The 24612-nt window shown below is 28.9% G+C and overlaps 6 protein-coding genes across 8 annotated transcripts; 4 read left to right on the forward strand and 2 right to left on the reverse strand.

Moving 5' to 3' along the window:
* On the forward strand, nt 1-1821 carry LOC112682762 (zinc finger MYM-type protein 5-like). The gene is made up of 2 exons (XM_025553478.1): nt 1-123; nt 657-1821. The coding sequence occupies exon 2, from the start codon at nt 677-679 to the stop codon at nt 1271-1273; it is 597 nt and encodes a 198-aa protein (XP_025409263.1). The 5' UTR covers nt 1-123; nt 657-676; the 3' UTR covers nt 1274-1821.
* A 71-nt stretch (nt 1822-1892) lies between these two features.
* On the forward strand, nt 1893-2765 carry LOC112682776 (zinc finger MYM-type protein 1-like). Its single transcript, XM_025553502.1, has 3 exons — nt 1893-2407; nt 2475-2706; nt 2760-2765. Exons 1-3 carry the CDS (start codon nt 1893-1895, stop codon nt 2763-2765), a joined length of 753 nt encoding a protein of 250 aa, XP_025409287.1.
* A 12-nt stretch (nt 2766-2777) lies between these two features.
* LOC112682763 lies at nt 2778-3263 on the forward strand. Its single transcript, XM_025553479.1, has one exon. The coding sequence runs from the start codon at nt 2802-2804 to the stop codon at nt 3240-3242; it is 441 nt and encodes a 146-aa protein (XP_025409264.1). The 5' UTR covers nt 2778-2801; the 3' UTR covers nt 3243-3263.
* A 3322-nt stretch (nt 3264-6585) lies between these two features.
* Nucleotides 6586-7527, reverse strand: LOC112682759 (nucleoside diphosphate-linked moiety X motif 8). Of its 2 annotated transcripts, XM_025553476.1 has the most exons (2): nt 7019-7527; nt 6586-6949 (listed from the first exon to the last, which is right to left on the reverse strand). In XM_025553476.1, the coding sequence occupies exons 1-2, from the start codon at nt 7392-7394 to the stop codon at nt 6672-6674; spliced, it is 654 nt and encodes a 217-aa protein (XP_025409261.1). In that variant the 5' UTR covers nt 7395-7527; the 3' UTR covers nt 6586-6671. The 2 variants fall into 2 exon arrangements, with proteins under 2 accessions (XP_025409261.1, XP_025409260.1); XM_025553475.1 differs by having other exon boundaries at nt 6586-7524.
* Nucleotides 7528-14224: 6697 nt separating this feature from the next.
* LOC112682753 (myeloid leukemia factor) lies at nt 14225-19811 on the forward strand. 2 transcript variants are annotated; one of them, XM_025553454.1, is made up of 6 exons: nt 14226-14586; nt 16068-16317; nt 16385-16586; nt 17629-17722; nt 18382-18450; nt 19645-19811. In XM_025553454.1, the coding sequence occupies exons 1-6, from the start codon at nt 14534-14536 to the stop codon at nt 19745-19747; spliced, it is 771 nt and encodes a 256-aa protein (XP_025409239.1). In that variant the 5' UTR covers nt 14226-14533; the 3' UTR covers nt 19748-19811. The 2 variants fall into 2 exon arrangements, with proteins under 2 accessions (XP_025409241.1, XP_025409239.1); XM_025553456.1 differs by lacking the exon at nt 18382-18450 and having other exon boundaries at nt 14225-14586.
* A 461-nt stretch (nt 19812-20272) lies between these two features.
* Nucleotides 20273-21963, reverse strand: LOC112682777 (the record flags this gene model as incomplete). The annotated part of the gene is made up of 5 exons (XM_025553503.1): nt 20273-20723; nt 20787-21130; nt 21207-21390; nt 21455-21653; nt 21719-21963. Coding segments are annotated over 5 exons (1191 nt in total), but the record flags the coding sequence as incomplete, so codon positions are not given.
* Between the last annotated feature and the right edge of the window lie 2649 nt (nt 21964-24612).

Here is a 24612-nt window from a genome sequence, read left to right on the forward strand (position 1 = left end):
TGTAATAGACGACATTAATTGTAGTTCGACCACTGACTAACACACACATAATACATTTACAGCAGCCTAGTGACAGACAACGAACAATAATTAATTATTAATTTTTACATTGTGATTTGCGAGGTAAGTTAAGATTGTTTATTCTTATTCGAAATTATACTAAAAATATAAATTACTTATAAGTAGGGCTCGGATTTTAAAGTATAATAAATAACAAAAAAACTAAAATAAATTGGTTTATTTGGAATCAGAATGACGTGAAACGAATTTATGTATAAAAACTTCATACATAAAATAAGAAACATTTGCTTTAAAATCCTAGACCTGCTTATAAATATTAGATATTGAATCATTGTAATCATCATTGAATCGTAATACAATACAAGTTTTTAACAATAATTATAATTTTAAAGATTACTTGTAATTAGAGCTGAGATAGTGAGGTGCTGGGGCTTCTATAATTTTAATATTTTATTATAAATATAATTCATAACCCTAGGGCCTAGGGAAACTGTATAATTAAAATTTGTATCGTTTTGCTACATTAAATAACGCATATTTAATTATTTAAAAAAATTAAGAACATTAGAAAATTGTCTTTATAATTTCACTGTATTTTTTTACGACTTTTTAAAAAAAAAATTATCCTTTTTTAGTTTATTCGGATTTGATAAATATGTCAGATGGCAGGCAACGTCTTTCTGGTTGTGAATATAAAAAAAGGAAAGCTGAAAAGGAAGCAACCATAAAAAAACAAGCAGGATCTTTAAAAAATTTTTTCCAAAAGTCTACTGTTCTACATGAATCTATATCTGCGAGTAATAACATAATTACTAATCATACTCAAAATACATCTACATCAACAGTTATAGATTCTGGTATTCTAACTTCTGACCAAGTTGATGAAAATCCGATAGAAACCGACATTGCCTTTACTAAAACGTTAATCACATTAAACGATTCTTCAAACCATTTAATTTCATCTGAATCTAAAGAATTAACGTTAATTATAGGCACTGATCCTGCAACTTGTCCAACTTTTTTAAGCGATAAGTTAAAAACAACAATCGTTGAAAAAGGCCCTCCTTCACCCATTGCCAAAACTTTCGTATTTCTTTTGGAACACAATAATTGTAGATTTACAGTTTTTAATTATCAACGTTGTCTGAGTAACGGAGAAAATGTTCTAAGAACATGGCTTGTCTATTCCTTGTCCAAGAATGTTATTTTTTGCTATTCTGTAAACTGTTTTCAACTTCAAAAACTAAACTAGGAACAGATGGATATAACGACTGGCGACACGTTTCTATTATTTTAAAAGAACACGAGACATCAAATTCCCATCTTAGAGCACATCAAACTTGGATAGAATTTTCTTCAAGATTAAAAGCTAAAAAAACGATTGATGACTAATCAACGCATATTTGAATCGGAAAAAAAATACTGGAATGCGGTTTTACAGAGAATCGTGTCAGTAATACAGCTTTTAGGTCAAAAAAGTTTAGCATTTCGGGGTTCATCAGATCAACTTTACAAACAAAACAACGGCAATTTTTTAAAAATTATAGAGCTTATGGCGTTATATGATCCTATAATGTCCGAACATGTTGGATGAACAATGAAAACTAAAAATAAAACTCATTATTTGGGAAAAGACATACAAAATTAAATCATAAACTTAATATCCGGTGCTATTAAGACACGCATACTTAATATGGTTAAGGAAGCGAAATATTACAGTATAATTTTGGACTGTACTCCTGATTTAAGCCACGTTGAACAAATGACCATTATTATTCGTTTTGTATTTGTTGAATCGTCAAAAAAAAGAGTCAAATGTTACAATTTGTGAACATTTCCTCGGTGTTATTCCAATAGAAACTAGTACTGGAATGGGCCTTTCTGATATTATAATACAGCAGTTGAAGGACTTGGGAATTCCAATTAAAAATATGAGGGGCCAGGGATATGACAACGGAGCGAATATGAAACGCAAACGTTCTGGTGTACAACGAAGAATTCGCAATATTAATCCTCGCGCTTTCTTCGTTCCTTGTAGTACACATTCTTTAAATCTTGTTGTAAATGATGCAGTTCAGTTATCAAAAGAGGCGATTGAGTTTTTCGATATTATTCAAAAAGTTTACGTTTTTTTTTCGGCATCTACATACCGTTGGCAAATTCTTTTAAGACATATTACAAATTTAACGGTAAAGCCATTAAGTCAGACAAGATGGGAAAGTAGAATCGAAGCACTTAAACCTTTTCGTTATCAAATAGGAGAAATATATGATGCTTTATTCGAAATTGTGCAAGATAAAAATGTGGATTCTATGACTAGACATGAAGCTGAATGTCTTTGTAAGTATATTAAACAATTTAAGTTCCTTTGTTCTATCACTATTTGGTACGATTTACTCAATAAAATTAATCCTGTTAGCAAATTAATGCAAAAAAATTAATTTTGATATCAGTGCAGCTATACAAATATTGGAAGCATTAGTATCATATTTGAAACAGCAAAGACTTGATTGCGATAATTCATTTGATAAATATGTTTTTGAAGCTTCAAAAATGGCATCAGAAATTGATGCGGTGTCTGTATTTGAGCAATCGGTTGGAAGAATCAAAGCACGTCGTGTTAAAAGACAATTTGATTACGAAAACGTGGATGAACCTATCATTGATCCAAAAATTAATTTTAAAGTTAACTTCTTTAATAATATATTTGATATTGCTATTAATAGTATAAATGATAGATTTGAACAGATAAAGGAACAACGATTATTTTTCTTTTCTTTATGACAAATAAATTAAAAGATATGACATACGATAACCTGTTAAACCACTGCAAATCTTTGCAACTATTTTTAACAGATGGTAATTCAGCCGATATTAACGGACCTGAAATGGCAGATGAACTCAGAGTTATAATACCAATGGTTGAATCTAACTTGTCTCCGATTGAACTTTTAAAGTTTATAATTAATATTGGATCATTTACACCAAATGTATCAATTGCTCTGCGTATACTTTTAGCTTTACCCGTAACCGTTGCAAGTGGTGAAAGGAGCTTTTCTAAGCATAAGCTAATAAAGACCTACCTACGCTCAACAATGACAAATGATCGTCTTAGTGGACTGGCTATGATAGCTATCGAGCACCAATTTTGTCAAGAATTAGACATTGAAGAAATTATAAAGGATTTCTCGAACGCAAAGGCAAGAAAAGTGTTTCATTAATAGAATTCATATAAAATTATGTAAAACGTATTTGTTTAATTTTAAATAAAATAAATGGACTACAGATAACTTTCGTTTTTAATTTTTAATATTTTTTTGGTTCTGTTAAAATAACTCGTTTGCGCAATAATTGGTAATTGGTTAGGTTACCAGGAGGTTTCACTTTTGTTAATTATGTGAGTTATTTTTATATTGAAATCATCCCAAAATGTTAAAACAATTACACCTATTTAAGTATTCATAAAACTAATATATTTATTAAATTTATATGAATTATTTTTTTTTTTAACGAAAAAAATGTTGTTATATGGGGCGGCATTTTTATAAATTGGCACAGGGCGGCCAAATACCTAGCACCGGCACTGTCTATAGTTAGTACCTACCTACTTGAAATTACACAAATGGCGGGAAAATAACGAACATTAACGGTCGTTGGTCACATAAATGACGGATAAATAATTGTATGTATTCAGTATAGGGCGATCAATGCATAAACAAAAAATTCGTAAAGAAACTTTTTTGGATTTCTTCTTTTTTTTTTTTTATCATGTTTATTATCACACTTCAGAAGAACTAGATACCCGCTGTCGTACAACCATAGTATCTATACCCATGGACAAAATTGAGTGTCCGTTCTTAATTCTAGCCATTAACATATAATATATAGATAACATATAGAGTTCAATATAATATAATAAGACAAAATTTTTATTTAATAATAAACAAAACCTTTATTTAATAATCAATAAAATCAAAGTATCTATTAAAAAATAATAAAAATAATTTCCTGTATAGTAAAAACTAATTAATAAATTAATACTACTGTCGTATACGCCACGCAAAGGCTTGGCGTATAACAACACAAAAACGAGGTATTTTTGGTTGTCGGACACTCTAACTGTCAAACAAGCAAGTAAAGGAAAACTTAATAATTGACCCGGACGACTATCTTCTTAAGTGACAAAGAATACAATCTAGCACTGCTTAATAGGATAGTCGAAAAACAGGTTTTTTAAAAGGTTTACTTTCCTTTAATAGCTCTAAAGTTATTTTACACTCGAAACAACTGACAAAGAACAAGATCTAGCACTGGATGTTTCAAGCGTGAGGTAACCTTTACCTAATCATATTGTTCTCTCCCCTCAAACTGACAAAGAATATAATCTAGCACTGGATTGAGGTTTGAAATGCAATATAATTTTATTTACCCCTTTCGTTAGTTTGCCAACTCTCTCAAAACTTGTACGAGTACGTAAGGTAGAAAAAAATAATAATATAAAAACTTTTTATTTTAAAACAAACGGAAAAATATTTATTAACTACAAAAACAAAATAATTACCGGTCACTCGCAAAACGGACAGCGTTTCGTTCTCCACGTCGATGGTAGTAGAACGAACCCCCATTCCGTCTTGCGGGCGGCGTTTTATGCTATTCTAATCTATATTGACAGCATTTTGTGAAGGTGGTGTGTGTTTGCTGACAATATATTAATTTTATTAAATTTAATATATGTGTTAGGTGATGATACAACACTACTTATTGGCACTTATATATACAAAAGCAAATCAATAAAATAAAAATATAACACATGGACTTATGCGAATATATAATGTAAACAGTAAAAAATATTCAGTCTATAAAATATTAACATAGGTATATAATCACTCATTTCATAATCTTATAAAAACATTTAAAAAATAATAACAATATTTCCTGTATATAAAAAAAATTCATAAAGTAATATCACTTATTGGCACTTATGAATACAATTATATTACATAAATATATTATTTGATACAAATATTAAAATCTGCATAGTACTGTCAACTGTCATCCATAAACTTATAATTTATATTTTATTTTTTTCTTTCTTTATTATTTGATTGTATATTTAAAATTCTAAATAAAATTTGTTACTTTCATTGCAATAATAGTAACAATAAAAAACTATCAGTGTTTAATGTTCCTAAAGATTAATGTTTGAAAGAGAAATGGCAACAATAAATATATAGTAGAATACACTTATTATTATTTTTTTTTTAAGAAGGGGTCTCAATTCTACACTAATAATTTATAATATACGAATAAATAATTTTACAAACTTGGTATGAAGTTGTAAACAGTTATTATAAAGGATCTAGTTGAATTTCGCCTGGATTATGCAAATTGGCACCAAAAAAAGTTCTTATGGATTTCAATAAATAATTTTAGTAATTATAATAATTGTCTTTATGTGAAATGTGAATTTTTTGTTATACTTTTTATTGAAATAATAATCAATGTAAATTACATTATTAAGGCTTCACGTCTCAGACCTTGTTTGAAGCTGAATGCAATACCACTTATGTTGTAATGAACATTATGATTTACAAATACGATAATTTTTAATTATTTATAAAATATACCATAACCTCAAATAACATCTGTAAAGCAGCGCTCAATTTTACAGTGGTAAAATTTGAAAATTAATTCGCCTCACTAAGCGGATTCCTTGATAAAGCCTAGTTGTCCGACCTTATCTTCTAAGACCGTGGAGTAATTACTCTATGTGATATCCACAGATTATATTAAATTTATATTATCAGTGTTATATCATAGAACAGCGATTCTTAACCTATGGCTCTCGGCTCTTTATGGGTTCGCGATACTCATTTCGGGGTCGGCGGCAGCCCTAACACACAATGTATGTCAATACGTAACATGAGTGCATTATTACAATTATCCAGTGGCGTGTCCAGAACTTTTATTGTGGATGGGCCACAAATTTTTTTCTATTTATAAATCATATTTTAATTTATTTAATTTCATTGATCATCGGAATTACACTAGTTAACTACTTATATAAAAATGTGGGTGGGCACATGCCTACCGGGACTACCCCTAAACATGCTACTGGAATTATGTTGGATTATTTTTTATTTTTATTTTTCATATATTTTTTATTATATAATAGATAGATCTTGTCTTTATTTTATGTTCAAAAATGTATGTCTCAAGTATAACTATGGCATTAAATTAATCAAAATTAAATTTTAATATTAAAAAAAAAAAAACTAAAATAATTAAATTTAAATTAATTGAAAAATTAAATGAAATAAAAATAATTATAAATATGTATATTTAGTTATGTATACTAATGTAATTTATTATATAAAATATATTAAATATATTAAAATGTTGGTTTTCATTTGTAGCCAATAATTCCATTTTATAACTAAAAAAACATTGTAAACATATGCATCAAGAATTGGTCTTAATAGCATTAGTTTTAATAGCTTACTCATTTTTTAATATCAATTGTTAACTTTTCTAATTCCTATTAAATAAATAAAAAAATTAATATAATTATGTAAATAAACAATTTTATTATTCAACTATAAAATTCTTAATAGCTAAACTGGTAACATTGGTTTACAATATGGTCTTTTTTAATTTATTTTATATAATGATGATGAAATTGATTGAGTAAACTTCTCTGGTATGATTGATTTTAATGCTAACCATGTCATATAGGCAGTCATGCCCCAAATTTTTTTGTAATCATTAGTGTAGACTGGTAAAACCATTAACCGATTTGATTTTTGCCTAAAGTATGTATATTTGCAATTTGCTGGTTCACAAAAATGTTTAAGAGGAATAGCAAAAGCATATTGTACTTCTTCATGATTAACATTTAACATATCTGGATCTATGACACCAATATTTCCTAAAAATGGCATAATTGCTATATCTTTAGAAACAATAAATCTCCCACTTCCCCAAATATCAATACTACTTTCAGATATTCCAAGTTCTTCACAAGATTCCCGCAAAGCTGTATCTTGAAGTTTTTCATCCATTTCATGCATTCCACCAGGGAAGGATACTTGACTACTATTTCTCTTTAAATTACTCGTTCTCAATGTATATAATAATGAAACTTCATCTTTAACAATACACAATGGAATTAGAACAGCAGCCTGACGTTTATTATCAGTGTTTAAACGAGGACATAAAGACTTAAATGATTTCACATATTTTATTGAGTTTTCTTTGAAAAATATGTAATGCAAATCAAAATATTGAGTACTTGCAGATGTATGCGATAAGAATCTTGAAAACTTTGGCAAACTTTTCAACTGTTTACTCTGCATGACAATTTTAAATAACATAACTTACTATATAAATTATATAAAATGTAATTAACATGAAAGGCTTATAACATGATTATGAGACATTAACTTAAAACCAAGAAACTAAATAAAGTTATTTAAAACAATATTTAATATTTAAAATAAAAAATATATGTATTTGTTCTTATTCAGTGAAATTAAATTTATGCAATCAAAAAAATAAGTTATTATAAGTTAAAATAAGACATTATTATGTAAAATTTTACAAATTATATTTTAAAAATACATATGACTACTCATCACAAAGATTAAGCAACAAGTCATTTATTAATGATTAATAACAATAGGTAAGAACTATAAATTTATTCTCATAAATCTAATTGTATGTTCTTATAATAAGGTCTGTTAACTGATATACTGTGTAATGTATTGTAACGCACAAAAATAAGTCTAAATGTAATCAATGTGCAATATTGCAAAACTTAATATTTAGTAATCGTTATCAACATTTGAAGTATATGATAAAAATATGACTATCACTAATTGTTCTAGGGTAGCCAATATTATAACAAAATATACAATGTATATTTATATCATTCAGGTGAACCATTTTAGGAACAGTTTAAAAAATGTAACACGATGAAAACTCGTAATGGTACATATAATCAGTGTTCGGAACGTTCAGTTAAAAATTTAACTCAATCACGTTCACGCTCATTGCGTAAAAAAGGGACTCATTCACGTTCATGTGACCGTACATTTAATTTTTTTTTTTATTTTATATTAATGAATCATCTACCTAAATTCTGTATAAATGGCACCTTTTCAAAATATATTAGGTATATTTTACTTTATGTTTAAAACCTATAGTTAAACAAATTATAATTGTTTGATCTTTAATTAAAACAACTCGAAGGATCAGTTATATTAACAGAAATACAGAGATAAACGAGCTAATGGTATCAGTGCGCCCGAACTGTATACATTGGCAACCCACTGATCTCCGCGCCCCAACCTATAATAGTAGGCAACTCAACGTGTTATACTGGAGATAACGGCACTGCAAAAGCTCGGACGACGATTCGGTGACGTGTGACGTTATGACGAGGGCGAGGAAGGGAATACCAGTAAAATGTACAATGGGAAATAGGAAATAGAGTTTAGTTATTAGGGAGGGGGAGTCTCTATGAACGAATCAGTTTAGTGCAATGACCACAGAGCTCACACACAAATCGGACAATAATTAACAACTAAACATTCAGGACACAACTTACAGACTACTTAAAATTACGGCAGGTAACGATGGTGAACTGGTAACGATGTTGACTAGAAGTACTGGACGACCTGGACAGCCTCTCACACACCACACCGGGTGCTGGCGGACTTACGTATGGCAACAAGTCAAACGTAGTTGCCCAGAGTACTTACAACGAACCAAACGACGACGAACGTACTGACACAACAAGAATGGTGACACAGAACAATATTTGAATAAAATAAAACTCATTAGACTCTGAATTGGTAGTGGAAGTCTTTATTGCTGGTAACCGACAGATGCTTTTTTATTTTCAATAATAATCACAGAATACTAATAATAATAATAAGAATAATCACAAACGTGCCGCTTCACTAGCGGGCTCCAAATTATAATAATTATAAGTATGCTACAATGGCAATATCGACAAAAAAGGAAAAAATAATAACTGTTGGCTAACGACGAAAAAGTATTTTTACAATAAATATGTGGTGCAACAATTGCGACCAACGATTATAATACAGAGATATAAAATAATAATAATATAAATATAATAATAATAATTATCGGCGTTACATACGACCGGTTTAATGACAATAATTTAAATATTACAATTTAATAATAATAATAATAATAATGGAAACCAGAGGACCGATAAGAGTGCGCCGTCGCCGACGTACGCATATTGCAAATAATAATTTGATGAGCGCCACCGCAGCTGCCTAGAACATATAGGCGCAAATAATAATCAATATTTAAAATTTATACATATATTTTTAAAATGTGTAGTGTATGTATTATTTGTTATCATGTACCTACCTAACCTAAAATATACACAATAAAGATTAATTCGTATTCAAACTTCGAGTTGTGCACAATAAAAAATATATAGTATTTTCTCGTATGAAAACCACGTGAATAATTTTTTATACATTGCATGAGTCCGTGAAAAGGTCACGATGACTGTAAGTACCAGTGGTAATGGATCTAATATTCGATTTCCAATAGTCGCGATAATGATGGGTTTTACTTAATAATTATAGAAATCATTTTTAAGTCTTTTTACATATATTTTTATACAAAAAATAAAAATAAAACTTTTTTTATTTAGATATGTGACATAAAAAATAGAAGGAGTGCTAAGTTAAAATAATAGCTTAGATTTTTTTTTTAAAGGCAACAAAATTTTATTTTGCCTACTGCACTATTTTTACTTGGGCCGGCCCTTGATATAATAACTATAAAAAAACATGTAATAATAATGTTCTGGCCTGACGGCTCAGATAAATTAAATAACTGATTTTGACCTGATGGTTCAGATAGCATAAAACATGTATAAATAATATGATATAAAAAACAATATAAATAAATATAAGTAAATGTTCTGGCCTAATGGCTCAGACAGTATAAAACAGGGGTTCTCAAACTTTTTTTTCCGTGGTGCCTTTTTTTGGATCCAATTTAGACACAGTGCCCTGGCTGTGAATAACATTAAAGACAGAACAAAAAAAATCTATTGACAACTGATTTTATTAATTTTAATATAATTTAACTTAGTTATAAACTAATGTATTTTCAAACTTAAAAAAAAGATAGTTAAAAATTATTGTTATTATGATTATTATATATATATATATATAGGCTCTCTGCTTTTCTCACTGTTTGATGTAGAAGATAATAATTGGTATGAACTGCATCAACATTTTTAATTTGTGACATGTGCCCTAATGCTTCGTATTCCTGTAAAAATATGATATATCTTGAACGTAGCTCATCATTTTGTGGCAGTCGTTTTTTCAAACTAAAGAATCATCGATGAGCCATTTCATAAGAAGATCGTAAAATTGATATGTCCTTGATAGGAAGTTTGAGACTGAAACGATCTTCTTCGTTTCTAGTATATGTGGACTTGAAGTGCTCCTTGCATTCAACTGCTTCGTTGTACAAGGTAGAAGGTTTGTCGTCATTGTTATAGACTGATGACAGTAAACACATTGATGGTACCGGGTGTTATGGTTGATTGTTTACCTTTATTTTTTCATTGTCGAGCAGGTCAAAAAACAGTTCTGATCCCAGCAACAGATCAATGTTACCTGATTTATGAAAATCTGAATCAGCTAGGTTGTTTTGAACATGCTCTGGTAATTACCATTGAAAGACATCAACATATACCGCAGAAAGTTGATGTGTAATTGCACTAACGATGGACATTTCTACATTTTTTGAGTATTTGGAATGCAATGAATATAATTGTACATGAATCCAAGTTGAAGTGTTCATCACAGAAGATACAACTCCACAGATAGGCATTGTAACTTTTTGTTTTTAAATGTTTAAATGGTATAATTTTGGTTAAATAAAACTAACACATAAACAAATAAACTAAACAAACTAACACATATTCTATTATTTTATTTAATAATACCTATATTTTATTTACAAATTTATGGGATAAAAGTCACTATGAAATATACTATATATATATATTAAGTTGTAGGTGTTAAGTGCAGTAAAAATAATACAATTGTTTTGAAAAAAGTTAGGAATACCTACTATAATAATTAATTAATTTTTCTTGCAAATAAAAACATTGAATAAACTTGATTTTATTTATTACATTTATTGTTGGTTGTTATTAAAGTTGTTTATTTTAATTATTGGATAGTTATGTTAAAAATATATTTAAGAAATAATTTTGTAGGGCTCAAAATTTTAATTGCCTAGGGGCCCACAAATGTTTAATCCAGCACTGTATATTTGATATCATTAACAATAAACATGGGTAATAAAAGCAATAAAACACAAAGTATTTATTAACTTTTTTTAAATTATCTCGTATAGGCATGTGGTATACATCAATACCGGTATGAAAATTGGCATCAACGTTTAAAACTTTGTACGCAATCGTGTAGTTAAAAATCAGGTAAAATCGTACGGAATCGTGTAACTTAAAAAGGTATCGCCGATAACGAACGTACGCAATCGTGTTTTCCTTTTTAATATTATATTGCTTGCCATTAATGGTCCTCTCAATATATTAAAAGTAATTAAAGTAATAAAAAGTATATTTTTCAATAATGTGTTTGTTTTGCCCCGTTTTCGCCTTATAAATTTATGGCAACCCTACAAACGACAAACTGTATATAATATTTATATATTATAATATTATACGACAACCAACACAATTAACAATTTAACAATATTTCACGAATAGCATACAAAACAAATACATTCAATACCTATATAATAACACCCCAAGTACCAACTATAATTAAATCTTGTTATTAATATAAAATTCAATGGAAAGATTTATTTACAAATATAAATAAATATTACTGTTTATAAATATACTGTATCACTGATTTTGGTGTTATATGTTTTCGTGCTCACATATCAACATTTGTGTCATATTCGGCAGCTTAAAATAATTTCATTACATTTCTGTAATTGTTTTAGTTACAAAATTACTTTACAGTGAATATGATATCCAGGGGTAGATCTAGGGGGGCTTCAGGGGGTCAGCTGACCCACAGTTAATATTTGTTGACAAAATTGGCCTCTTGGAAATTTTTTTTGTCTTTTTAGACCTTGATTTGAGCTCTTGGACAGTTGACCCATCGGAGTTACTTGAAAAATTAATGCCATGTATATTCAAAATTTAAAATTTTTCAATTCATAATTTATATTTGAAATTATATCATTTTAGTAGAAAGTTAAGTAAATCATATTTTATTCCGTACGTTTGTTGCACTGACAAAATTAAATTATATTTATTAATCGTAAATAAGTCATTATCGGTGGCATCACTAATTCTAAAATGCAATATAAATATACTAATACACTTTTATGAGCATATTGTGTTATTTTTTTTTTTACAAGGTATTCATTTTTAATTCTGTTTCATCCCTAAGAAATGGCTTCTTGAAATGGCTTGACCCACAGTTCTCCGACTCTGGATCCACCCCTGATCATATCCATTTATTTCTTATATTGAATTCAATAATTCATTATTTCCCCGAACATCGCGTCACACGTTAAATTTAATATAAAATTTTATTATATTCTTATAATACCAGTATATATATATATAAATTATTTCATTTAACCTACATTAAATGTGTTTTTCTGTGAATTTTTTTTTTTAATTACAATAAAAATTGCAAGATTTGCAAAATGGGTCTTATTTTGTTTTTAGTCTTACAGACTCAATCTTGGTCTTGTAGCAAAATCAAGACCAACTTTGCTCATCACTACTGTGCGGCAGTATAACTCAGCGTAACTCAGCTTATTTTTAAACTCAAAAAATTCCTCCCTGCCGTGAATTATCTTCTAATAAAATCATACTTCGATAATTGCATGTTCTCGGTCCGTGTCAACAACAGCTACTCTATTGACTCCAGACTCCACATGTTTCGCCCATTTCTTCGATCTAAGACAACAATAATTAATAGACTACTTATTTACAAATCCATAATCAGGTCTGTGTGGTCCTATAGAATCCAAATATAGAGCTCTGATAAACCCTCAAACACGAAAACAATTCAAGCATTCCAGTAAATCTGTCTGTGGCAAATTTTCTTTGTTCCCTCATTCGTCACGAACAATTATCTCCACAAAAATTTAAATATACCAACTAACCAAATCTAATTATTCTTCTTTTCGCTCTAAGTTAACCCATCACAAAAATCCACTAGTAAAACGTCTCTCTATAGTAAATCATCAATCTATCAATGTACGATATGAGCGTATGACATTTCAAAAACTGTCGCGTGCACCATAACTTTTTACTACGCGTTAAAAATATCACGCGTCAAAGATTTCCCGGATTGCATGCATTTAAATATATGAGTGATAACACACGAGCGGTAATAAAAGCGCGTCAAGAATATTTATCACTCAAAACCTAACCTTTTCTGTAAACATGTCAATTAATTTTAACACGTATTCGTTAGATGAAAACTCTCAAATATTGGACAAAGATATTTTAGATATTGATCCGTTAATGACGTCAATAGAAGAAAGGCCATTACTATGGAAGAAGACAATGAATTCTTACTCAGGCCAAAACAAAAGAAGGAAATACTGGAGAGATATGTTTTATGAAACCAGCTTTTGAGGAACTCAATAATCTACAAAATAATATTCTTGTCCGCCATGTTTGACATGTATTGAACACTGCATTTTGATTTAAATCGCTAACACGAAAGAGGTTCATATCATATCATATCATGAGGTAAAATAACGCTTGTTTTTCGATAATGCTCGGTAAAATATCACTCGTGTGTTGTCAGTCTTAGATAAAGAAAAAATATTTTTATAACGTTTATTTCATAAATTAGCCAAATTAAAATTAATGGGGACTTTTTTCAGTTTACCCTTTAGAATGACCACTTCCAAACGAATCGAATTGTTAAAAATGACCTGTTTTTTCCTCTTTTTAACTTATACAAGTCATAAATCTGTTTATGCAATTTGGCCATAAGTCAAAAATAATATTATGTAGTAACAACATTTTATCATGTTAAAGATGATTACAGAACGATTGCCTACATTATGAACAACAAGTAAATAGTTTAGTTTTTTAACAACGGCTACACTGATCAATACGAAGAAACTAGAAAATTCTCGGCTACACCATGTCAATTTCTATCTAAATAATTTATATATTTTCGATAATCACTGACATACTCGTAGAGAATTTTGTATTTGGTCATTACTTTGTCAGTTTAATCATTTTTTTTAAAACATTAATTAAAGAACATCCTACCGGTCTGATTATTCCAATCTAGAAGTGTTGTGTAATTGAAAAGTACTTTTACCTGCGTTGTACAATAAACAGATTAAAAATCTGAATAGTTTTCGGAAATAAAGATAGTGTATTAGCATTTTCATTAATAACACTTTTAACAACAAAGGATAAAGTATGTTTCCTAATGCATTAACTACAGACATATTTGGTAACGATAATCCTCAAAGGTATGAATTTTAATTTTGATTATTAGTTATAGCTCGTATTTATGGATTATGCAAATAACAACCAATTAATACGTTTAGAATTATTTTAAATGTGCTGATTAGATTCTATTTTTTTATTTACTTTTAGCGTACTATTTTAGGCTTATTGTAAATTTAACTAATGGTCACAGGATGTTATCCTTGTTGAATATATAGTCTTATTTAATTATCTAATTCGTTTTTAATTGAATTTGTCTACTAAAATTTTACCAAAAGGTACATATTTTGTATTGATATAATTGTGGTATTTTCATTTACACACTTTTATTGAAATTTACTACAATTAATGGAGTATTTATTCTTCAATTCAAAAAAGTTAGGCCTGTGAATTAAATTATTCATACCTTTCACTAAATACTCGAATTTTTTTTTTCATTTTCTATTTAACAGCAATTTGGAGTTAATTGATAAATAATTAAAATAAAAATATTTAAAAATTTTTTTAACTTTTAATGTACAACCTAAAAGTAAGATTAATTTATAAAGTAAAAGTAGTGCTAACTATAGAATTCAATTTGATTTGTTAAAATATATGTATACTTCAACAAACTATATCTTAGCTAAACAATTTCAGAAAACTGAATAAAAAACTTACCTTATTACCTTATTCCTTGAAGAAAGCTTACAATAATTTATTGCCATTATCATAATTTAAATTTTAGCTTCTTTGTTCTAATTCTAATTGTAAATCTAATTTTAACTAATTTTTAGAATTTAATTTTTAATTTTTACATGACTTTCTGATTATTCTCTATTGATTCATGCTTGATTATTTAAAAATAAAAATAAAGTAGTGATGTTTATCACATTTTAAAAACATTTTTTTATTTTATATTAACTATTATAACCTAAATATCATTTAAGAATAGTTATTTATTTAGGTAATTACATACAATGTATTGCTTACTTCCTTATTAATTCATCAATAAAAGTATATTTTACTATCATTTAAAGCAGGGTAGTCCAACCTTTTGTAGTTGGCATTCAAATTTACACTTTCTTAAAAACACTAAGGGCCACCAAAAAAGAAAAAAAGTCGCCGCCTAATAATGACTATAATAATAATAATGACTTCCATGATCTCTCACCACAAGAAATCAGGTTTGCTGTAGCTGTTTTAAAAACACGATACCTATGTATGTTTATAGTGAGCTAAATTCAATCATGGTTTTGGAAGTTACTTATTGCATGTTAACCTACGATTTTGTTACAGTAATATTGTGACTTTTTTTTTATTATAAGTCTTCTATGCAGGAGAGCTAAAAAAAGACATCAAGGGCCTTATGAGGCCCACGGGGTGGTCACTTGATTTAAAGCTTAAAAAATTAGTTTTATTTAAATCGAGATAGATAATTAACATTTTTAATTATCTTTCAAATACCTTGTTCTATTTTCATTGGTTGCTTTATTTAATATATTTTAATAACTTTTTATATTTTAAGGAATTCAATGCGTCAAATGGATCAAATGATGAATTCAGTGTTTGGCGGGTTCTCTGATCCTATGGCTGGTATGATGATGCCATTTGGAGGTGGTATGTTTGGAAATTTTGGTTCTATGATGGGTAGTATGAATGCCATGAACAATCAATTGAGTATGATGATGGATGGTAATTTTCCGGGCCAGTCTCAATCATTTAGTAGCTCCACATTTATGTCATATTCATCAAATGGACCAAATGGACAGCCTCAAGTATATAATGATATATAAAGATGAATTTAATATTTTTGATTTGTAATTATTTAATGAAATTTAATAGGTTTACAAAGCATCATCTTCTACACGTACTGGTCCAGGAGGAATAAAAGAAACAAAAAAAGCTGTTTGCGATTCAAGAACTGGTGTTAAGAAATTGGCTATTGGACATCATATTGGAGATCGTGCACACATTGTTGAACGTCAACAAAACTTATATTCAGGAGAACAAGAAGAAAACCAAGAATATATTAACTTGGAAGATGGTTAGTAAATAAAAATTGTTATTGTTATTAAATAACTAATCAAATTAATATATATTCTGTTAAATAAGAAAATGCATGACTATTGTGTAAATATCTACTTCATGATCTATTACTGTTCATACTTGAGTAGAGAAGTGATTTATTTACTTATTTACTTATTTATTTATATTACATTACGGACTGGTGCCCAAGGTACAGTTTAAGTTGAGAGTACATTAATATAATAGACAAGACATATAATATATTAAAAAACGGCAATAATATTATTACACTAAACCTGAGGGGTTCTCATTAGCTAGTCGCATCATACAGTAGATCGGGTGGTTACGGCCATAATTTGTGGAATGACGAGGGACATAGTAAGAAGCACATAGCCTGGAAAATTTACATGGAATTCTAAAATTCACTTCTACAAGAAGCTCAGGTTGATGGAACCATTAACTAATTTATTTAGAAAGTTGAGATTGGCTAAGACTCTTCTGTCGGAAAGATTATGTAGTTTTAAATGGTGTAAGACAGGAAAATAGTCGTGAGGTTGATGGTTAATCTTGAGGAAAAAGGAGGCATAATTGAGGAATTTAAGCTGTGCTCTCTCAAGCTGATAAAAGTCAAAAGATGTGTAAGGATCCCAAAGAATTGATCCATATTGAACTATTGGTCTTACTATAGCGCTGTAAAGACTTTTAAGAGAATAGGTTAGCTTGAAATTAGAAAAGAAGAGTTTAATAAAACCTAAGGCTTTTAGGGACTTACAAGTGACGTGTTTGATGTGGGAGTGGTAATCTAAATTAGTAGTTAGAAGGATACCCAAGTCTTTCTTTATGGAAACTCTTGATAGGGAATGGTTGTTAAAAGAATAATCATAAAGGATGGTTGATAGGCGTTTTGTGAAAGACATAACCTGACATTTATTGACGTTTAGAGAGAGCCCATAATAAAAGTGATGAGGAATGTGTAGCACTGTGTTTTGTGATTTCCATTGTTAAACAGAGTATTATAATAAAATGTACACTTATTCATTTTTTATTGTTTTTTGTTCTAGATGAAGCTGAAGATTTTAATAATGAGTGGCGTAATAAAGCTCAAAATATGAATTCACATCGTGATCGTAGTCGTTATTTGCCTTACACACATAGGTAAATTTTGGAATAAATATTATTTTTAATTTCAATTAATAGTAAAAATGGTTGTTTATTTTTTATAAGTTATATTTGTCATTAATTGTAGTTAGTACATAAAATGTCTATTACTTTCTGGATAGCTCTCGTATATAGTTTTTTTAGTTTTCTTTTTCTTTGTTTAGTTTTCAATTATTTGGGGTAATTCAGATTAGTGCCTTCATTATTATGTGTCCTGCTCATCCAGATTATATTGCCTTAAATTAATTAATTTTAGTAATTTTCTTTGAATTGTCTTCTTTTCTTCTAGAATTCTTATGGCATTTGTCTAGTTTTCATTTTGTACATGTTTTTATGTATATATTCTCATCATTCACTATTTATTTCTCTCCTTAATTATAATTCTCATGTACATATCTGTTTCCATTTCCATTTCACATTTTTTGATAATTCCATTCTTAAATATTTTTTTATGTATTACTCTATTTCATTTCATGTTATTATTATTATTTTGCACAAATTATTTATTTTTAAATTATTATTGATTATATTATACTTTTTAAATTTATCAGCCAATTCAATGTTGCAAACAAATGCTGCTATTTTAATTTTGTTTTGTTTTAGACTTTTTGTTGACTTAGTTTTTTTATTATTTTATTTATTTCGTGTTTTATTAGAGTTCAAAATTCTTCAGCACCTTTAAAAAAGCACCTCAAGGCATTACCTCCCGCAACATCACATAGCAGGTATGTTTAATAATTCATCATTTCCATGACAAAAAAAAAAAACTTTTGCTTTTATTTCTTTTGGCTATGATTATCAACTAAATATTTGAAAAATTGTATTAAATTAATTTATATGTATATATATCTTTTATTTATTATTATCTCACTAATTTATTCAAATTGATGCAACTTTTGTTAGAATTTAAAGTAAAATAATATTTAAAACTGATTACGTTGTTTCTTATTAAAATGAAGTTGTTGACATATTAAAATTCGTAATTAATGCATCATATTCTTTACCATTATGAGCCTTATTTAAATTATAACAGATGAACTTAAAATAAGTAAATTATTTATTTTTTTTTAAAAAAAAATAATAAATTAATATCAAGAAAATACAACTTTATAATAATTGTTATATATTAGGTATTAATTTTTTTTATAATGGTTTAGGTTATTGATTTATTAGTTTTTGAATGTGTAGATTATTTAAATTTATTTAAAAAATAAAAATTGTTTTACATTATGTTGCTAATATTAAGATGATATTTTTCACTTACAATAGTTCTAAAAATATTTTTGGATATTGTAGATTTAGTATATAAAATACAATTCTTGTATTTTATGCTCTAAAGTACAAACATTGATTTTATGAGGTAAGTGAAAATTAATTCCTAGGTAACGATGATACTAAGACATAATGGTTATTAATAATTTATTAATAATAACCAATGGTTAACATGTATCTATTAATGAAAATTTAAATATTTTTGGACTTAATAGTTAGTAAAAATGGCTATTCTTCAAATAAAAGTAGTTTTGTCAACATTTTATGTATCTTGATTTTTTATATGTGACTGAAATTTTGAAATTCTTGATATTAACTTCATATTATACCAGGTAAATTATTCTGTAAATAATTTAGTTGAAAGTAATGAATCTTATTCCAATTTTAAATTTTTAACATGTAGACAAAAATATAATTATATTTATATATCATTGCTTTTGTATGTTTGTTTTCCAATTTTATTCATGAGTCTAATTTTAAAAAATCTGTTTATTGTTAGATTTACTCTAAATAGGTTAATTATTGTAAAATATATATTGATATATTTTATTTCATATTATTCTTTGTATAAATAAGTTAAACCTTTTAGTTTTAAAAAAAAAAGTATTTTTTAATTGATCAATTAATTAATGTTTTTTTTATTTTAGTGATGTGTTGGCTATTGAAGCTCCACAAGAACAAGGAAGAAAGCGTTCAGCAAAGCAGCGAAAACCTAAGAAAATTCACCAGCAACCGTTGAATGATGCTTAAGTGTTTTTTTAATTCTTAATTTTATTTAAGCAATAAAACACTTTATTTTTTTCACAAATTTAAATTTAAATTGTATTCTATAAAATAAAATTAAGGCAAGTGTGAAAAAGAGTGACGTTAAATAGATTTTTAACAAAGTATTTATAATTAAGTAATTAAGCATTTCAAGTCCGAAAAGCCATGTATATTAATTTATTTTAATTACTTGGTTTTTAATATGTTATTTTTATTCAATAAAGCAGCGTATCTCAACCTTTGTAATACAGCAACTTTAATACATTTTTTCAGCTATAAATAATTTAATCAGAGTTCTTAAATTTTTGATTAGTTTTAAACATAATAACTTATATTTTTATCATTGTATCAAATATTAATGTTAGTACATTTTTTGTCATTCAATATGCCTCGCACTAATGTGATTGAGAACAGCTGTATTAGAAGTAATAAATTGATTTTCTTATTCATTCATCTGGTATAGTTTAGTAAATTAAATGTATGATTATAACTATAAGAATAAAATACTAATTTTAAGTATGAAATCAAAATCAAGATTATTTATTTCCACTTCAAAGTTATTTCCTTGTCCATAATACATCTAATATAAAAATCTAAAATTACTAAGTTTATAATTTTAAACAAATAAAATAAACATTGATAATTCATAATAATAAATAGAAAGTAACTACTAAGTATTACACATAGAAAATTATATTTATGAATAAGATATATAAATCAAAATAAAATTTTAATGTTAAAATTAACCAGATAAATTGTAATTATTAACGCCTTCATTATTGTTATTTTCATCAACCCCAAGTTTATAAATGTCATCATTGATTTTGCACATTTGATCAAGGAATTCTTTATCTTCTAATATTTTCGCAAGTGCTGATAGTATGCAATAAAACTGAATCTTTGTCATCTTGAGATGTTTACTACATAATTCTAATATCTTGTCAACATCACTATCGACTTCCTAAAAGAGAAAATATTACATTACTATGATGTATGTATTTTAAATTAAATTTTTTTATATTACATTTGAGTCTCTGAATTTTGTAGATGGAACTTTAATTCGGTGTTTAATGTTAGGATCTTGATCATCATCGCAGAACAATGTGAATGTTGATTGTAGTGCAGCTTTGAAATACACACCAGCTAATAAATGGCCTTTCCTGTCGGTTGCTAATAAACTTCTAAAGTTGTAGACTAAATTTCTGCGTTCAGTTACACAGACTGGTGAATGGTAAGATGCTCCTATGTATACTAAGTTGCTCTCTGGTTTTGGAGAGTCGTTCCAAACAGACCACTGTATATACTTTTCACCAACCATTGTTTGATAACAATATTCCTTTTTGGGACAAGAAGCCGGCACGAAACGACCTAATAAAAATTAATTAATTTAATTAATAAAACTAAATTGAACAAAAGAATCAGAAAAGAGAAAGAAAAAATATACCTGTATGTGGATATTGTTGATCGATCATCACAGTCACAACCCTACCAACTTGATAGCCTGGATCTAATAGCAATACACCTCCACGTCCATTGATTTCAATTTGCATAGCAACCATAACATGTTCTTTGTCGCTTACCCATGGATCTGGATAATCATTACTTATATATTCCTCATGATCGTGACTCTGTAAAAACCATCTTATTTAGGAAATAATAGTTTAATTTAAGACTATTTATATAATAATTTACTTCTATTGATTCCTCGCAAGACACCAGATAAAGGCTGTCTTTAATCCCAGGGAATCTGTTTTCTAACAATGCCAATTTTCCTATTAATATCAACCCAAGTCCAACACAAGTATTGGCATTTTTCGTTAATGGTGGCTTATATTCCCTAAAGAAGTTCTCCAATGTTTCACATTGTCCATTTTTGAATTCATTATAAAATCTGAAAAATAATTATTCATTGTATCAATTGAATTTCATTACATTGAATATAACATGATTATTTACTTGATAAAATTAGTCACTGAATCGTAATTATATGTTTGAAGTAGATTCTGTACTTCAATTTCAAATTTATTGGCCAGCTCTTCATACTCCTCGATTGAGCTGACCACAAGGGGTGGCCTTGAGCTACCCCATTTTGGCAAGGGCACTGGCTGACCAATCGGCCAGTCCGCCTTCTGGCCATACTTCAGCCAAAATGCATAGTCATCATCATCATCGTGGGTGTCAGGAGTAGGCCGGGTTTCGAGTCAACTCGGCCACTCATTTCCCCATCTTCCGACTGTTGGTATGTAGCTGGATTCATCCCTGTAGCAGCTGTCTTCAGCAGCTCCAACAGGTCCTTCTACTTCTAGTAATTTTTTCTCACGCTCTAAATATATATATATATATATAAAAAAAATTATGAATTTATGTGAAATCTTATGGAAAGTTATATAAAAAGTATAAGATCGATTAATTTATAATATAGTTACAAATTGTAAGTAAATTATAATTAAAGGTACTTCTAAATACTTTAAGACAGTGGTCTCAAACACGCTTTTAAAATTTTTTTTGTTTGAAAATATTTTATATTATATTATTTTAATTAATTAAATTAATAAATTAAATATTTTATATTTTGACTATCAAGTACAAAATAATAGATAAATTATTATTATTATTAAAAACAAAAATCAATACGCAGTACGATGTCCATTTTTGTATATAAATCAATATATAATAATCAAAAAAAGAAATACATTTTGTCTTAATTTATTTTGTTTATTTTAGATTTAATATTAAAATGAGAAAAAAAGAAAAAGATGTTTTGCCTTTGATGTAAATACAGGTGTAAATATGTATAGACCGTAGGTAATTTGAATTTGAGACCATTACTTTAAGGTATACTGAATAAGTAATTTTTATTTCAGGTAAATTTAATTTTATAAACAAGCATTTATTAAGGTTGTTTAGTACTAATTCTGGATCTAGTAAAATAAGAACATCAATTTAAAATATTGTTAAAACGGAAAAATAACATAGGTGGGCAAATTTAAATCATCTTTTCAAATATTATTCCAGATTCAAAATAAAATGTTATGTATGTGGTGTACAAATAATTATTAGAAATGTTACATAGGTACTCTATTTGATATTATAAAATAGGCGTTCAGATCCAATAATTTTCTACCGAAGGAAATAAAAATAAAGTTAAATAAAACAACAAAATACTACTATAACGGCATAATCTATACATAGTGTATGACTCATCATAATATTTTCAGAATGTATTAGCTATCCGAATGTCACGGAATTCTATGATATTATAAAATATAAAATGTGGATTAAAAAAAAATAATAATAATAATAATAAATACATTAAATTCCAACAAATGTTCGGTACGGAACATAAATCGAAAACGAACAACGCATTGTTGGTTGATTGTCAATTATTTGATTTTATGAACTTGTATGACCCCGGGACGAGCAGTTGAGAAATATAAAGCAATGGGTACGAATTTAACGAATAAATACCGACAGTTGTATAATAGAATTGAACGCGACTGTTAACGACTACAATAATAATAATAATAAACCGATGATTAGATAACATGCGATGGCGTAGGACTGAATCTGATACCGTCGCCTATTGGAATGTGGTGCGTACAACGGTACACGCACCAGCCAATTAGGCCAAGGAATTCGTATTCACTTTATCTTTCCGCGACGACTTCCAAAACGCGAGTTCAGTTAGAAACAATGGAAATCGGACGAATTTGAGTTGGCGGAAGCGGTAACCTAACACGCTCGGTGTGAATCGACCAGCTTAGCATTATTGGACCGATGACGGTTGGAAACCGTCCGGGAGAAGACGTAAATCATAACAATATCGGTTGGTCGGTGCTTGTGCGTCACGGAACATCGTACATTCAAGTGGTGCATGTAATAACAATACCGACATGGCCGAAAGACGGGTGCGCACGTCGATCCGAAAACATACGTGATAATCTAAATCCACTTACCCATACAACGGAGACCCAAGACTTGAAGAATACACTGCCACTCGCGGAAACTAACTGCGTTGTGTTGTCAGTGAAGACACTGGTGCTCGTGACTCGATTTACGGAAATATTTATACGTTCCGCGGCGCGTGGACCGCCCCGGTGGGGGCGCGAGACGACGACGACTGGTTTGTGGTTTTTCGCGCGTCCCCTCCGCTCGATCGAACCGGAACGAAAAAAACGGACGACGGCCGCCCAACGAACAGAGATAAACAAAAACACTGTATCACGCGCGCACGAATTAACAATTAACGATATCGCGTATTGCGCACTGCGATGTTTCGACACCCGCCGAAAGAGTGGTACGTACGTGCGTACTCGTTTCTTTCATACACGTCCACACTTTATCTATTTATCTCTCTTTATCGCTCTCTCTCTCTCTCGCTCTCTCACTCGCCCGTTCAATGACGCGATATTATAATTTCAGCAATAATATATATGTAGGTATATATATTAATTAACTATCGAACGCGTATTTGAACCGAGATAACAAGATATTTGAAGTCCAACAGTAACAGTTGTACTGTAATATAACGATTGCGACACGTTTATGTAGGGATATCATGGTAGTCGTTGTACACGTAACGCGGGACGACGTTTACCATGCATGCGTACGGTGGTTTTCGCTGGCGACGAGGTACATGCACTCGCGAACACTCGGCCGAGGAAAATAAAAGAAAAGCGAACGCGGACGGGGACGGGGAGGGGAGAGAAAAAAAAAACGATGAACCGCCCTATATCGGTCCACTCAATTGTGCTGACGATGTCCAACTGGAGTGCCCCGAACGGCCGAGTTCCATACGTCTTGGTCCGTGTCCGCGCGACTCACGTAACCCAGTTGCGTTTTCGATTTTG

The sequence above is a fragment of the Sipha flava genome, unplaced genomic scaffold, assembly GCF_003268045.1.
Source record: "Sipha flava isolate LNK unplaced genomic scaffold, YSA_version1 210_pilon_pilon, whole genome shotgun sequence".
Classification (NCBI taxonomy): Eukaryota; Metazoa; Arthropoda; class Insecta; order Hemiptera; family Aphididae; genus Sipha; species Sipha flava.

Coding starts and splice junctions, on each gene's coding strand:
- LOC112682762 (XM_025553478.1), top strand. CDS start 677: ATGTCAGATGGCAGGCAACGTCTTTCTGGTTGTGAATATAAAAAAAGG.
- LOC112682776 (XM_025553502.1), top strand. CDS start 1,893: ATGGGCCTTTCTGATATTATAATACAGCAGTTGAAGGACTTGGGAATT. Junction 2,408..2,474: donor CTTTGTTCTATCACTATTTG/GTACGATTTACT, acceptor TTTTGATATCAG/TGCAGCTATACAAATATTGG.
- LOC112682763 (XM_025553479.1), top strand. CDS start 2,802: ATGACAAATAAATTAAAAGATATGACATACGATAACCTGTTAAACCAC.
- LOC112682759 (XM_025553475.1), bottom strand. CDS start 7,394: ATGTTATTTAAAATTGTCATGCAGAGTAAACAGTTGAAAAGTTTGCCA.
- LOC112682753 (XM_025553454.1), top strand. CDS start 14,534: ATGTTTCCTAATGCATTAACTACAGACATATTTGGTAACGATAATCCT. Junction 14,587..16,067: donor GGTAACGATAATCCTCAAAG/GTATGAATTTTA, acceptor TTATATTTTAAG/GAATTCAATGCGTCAAATGG. Junction 17,723..18,381: donor TATTTGCCTTACACACATAG/GTAAATTTTGGA, acceptor GTGTTTTATTAG/AGTTCAAAATTCTTCAGCAC.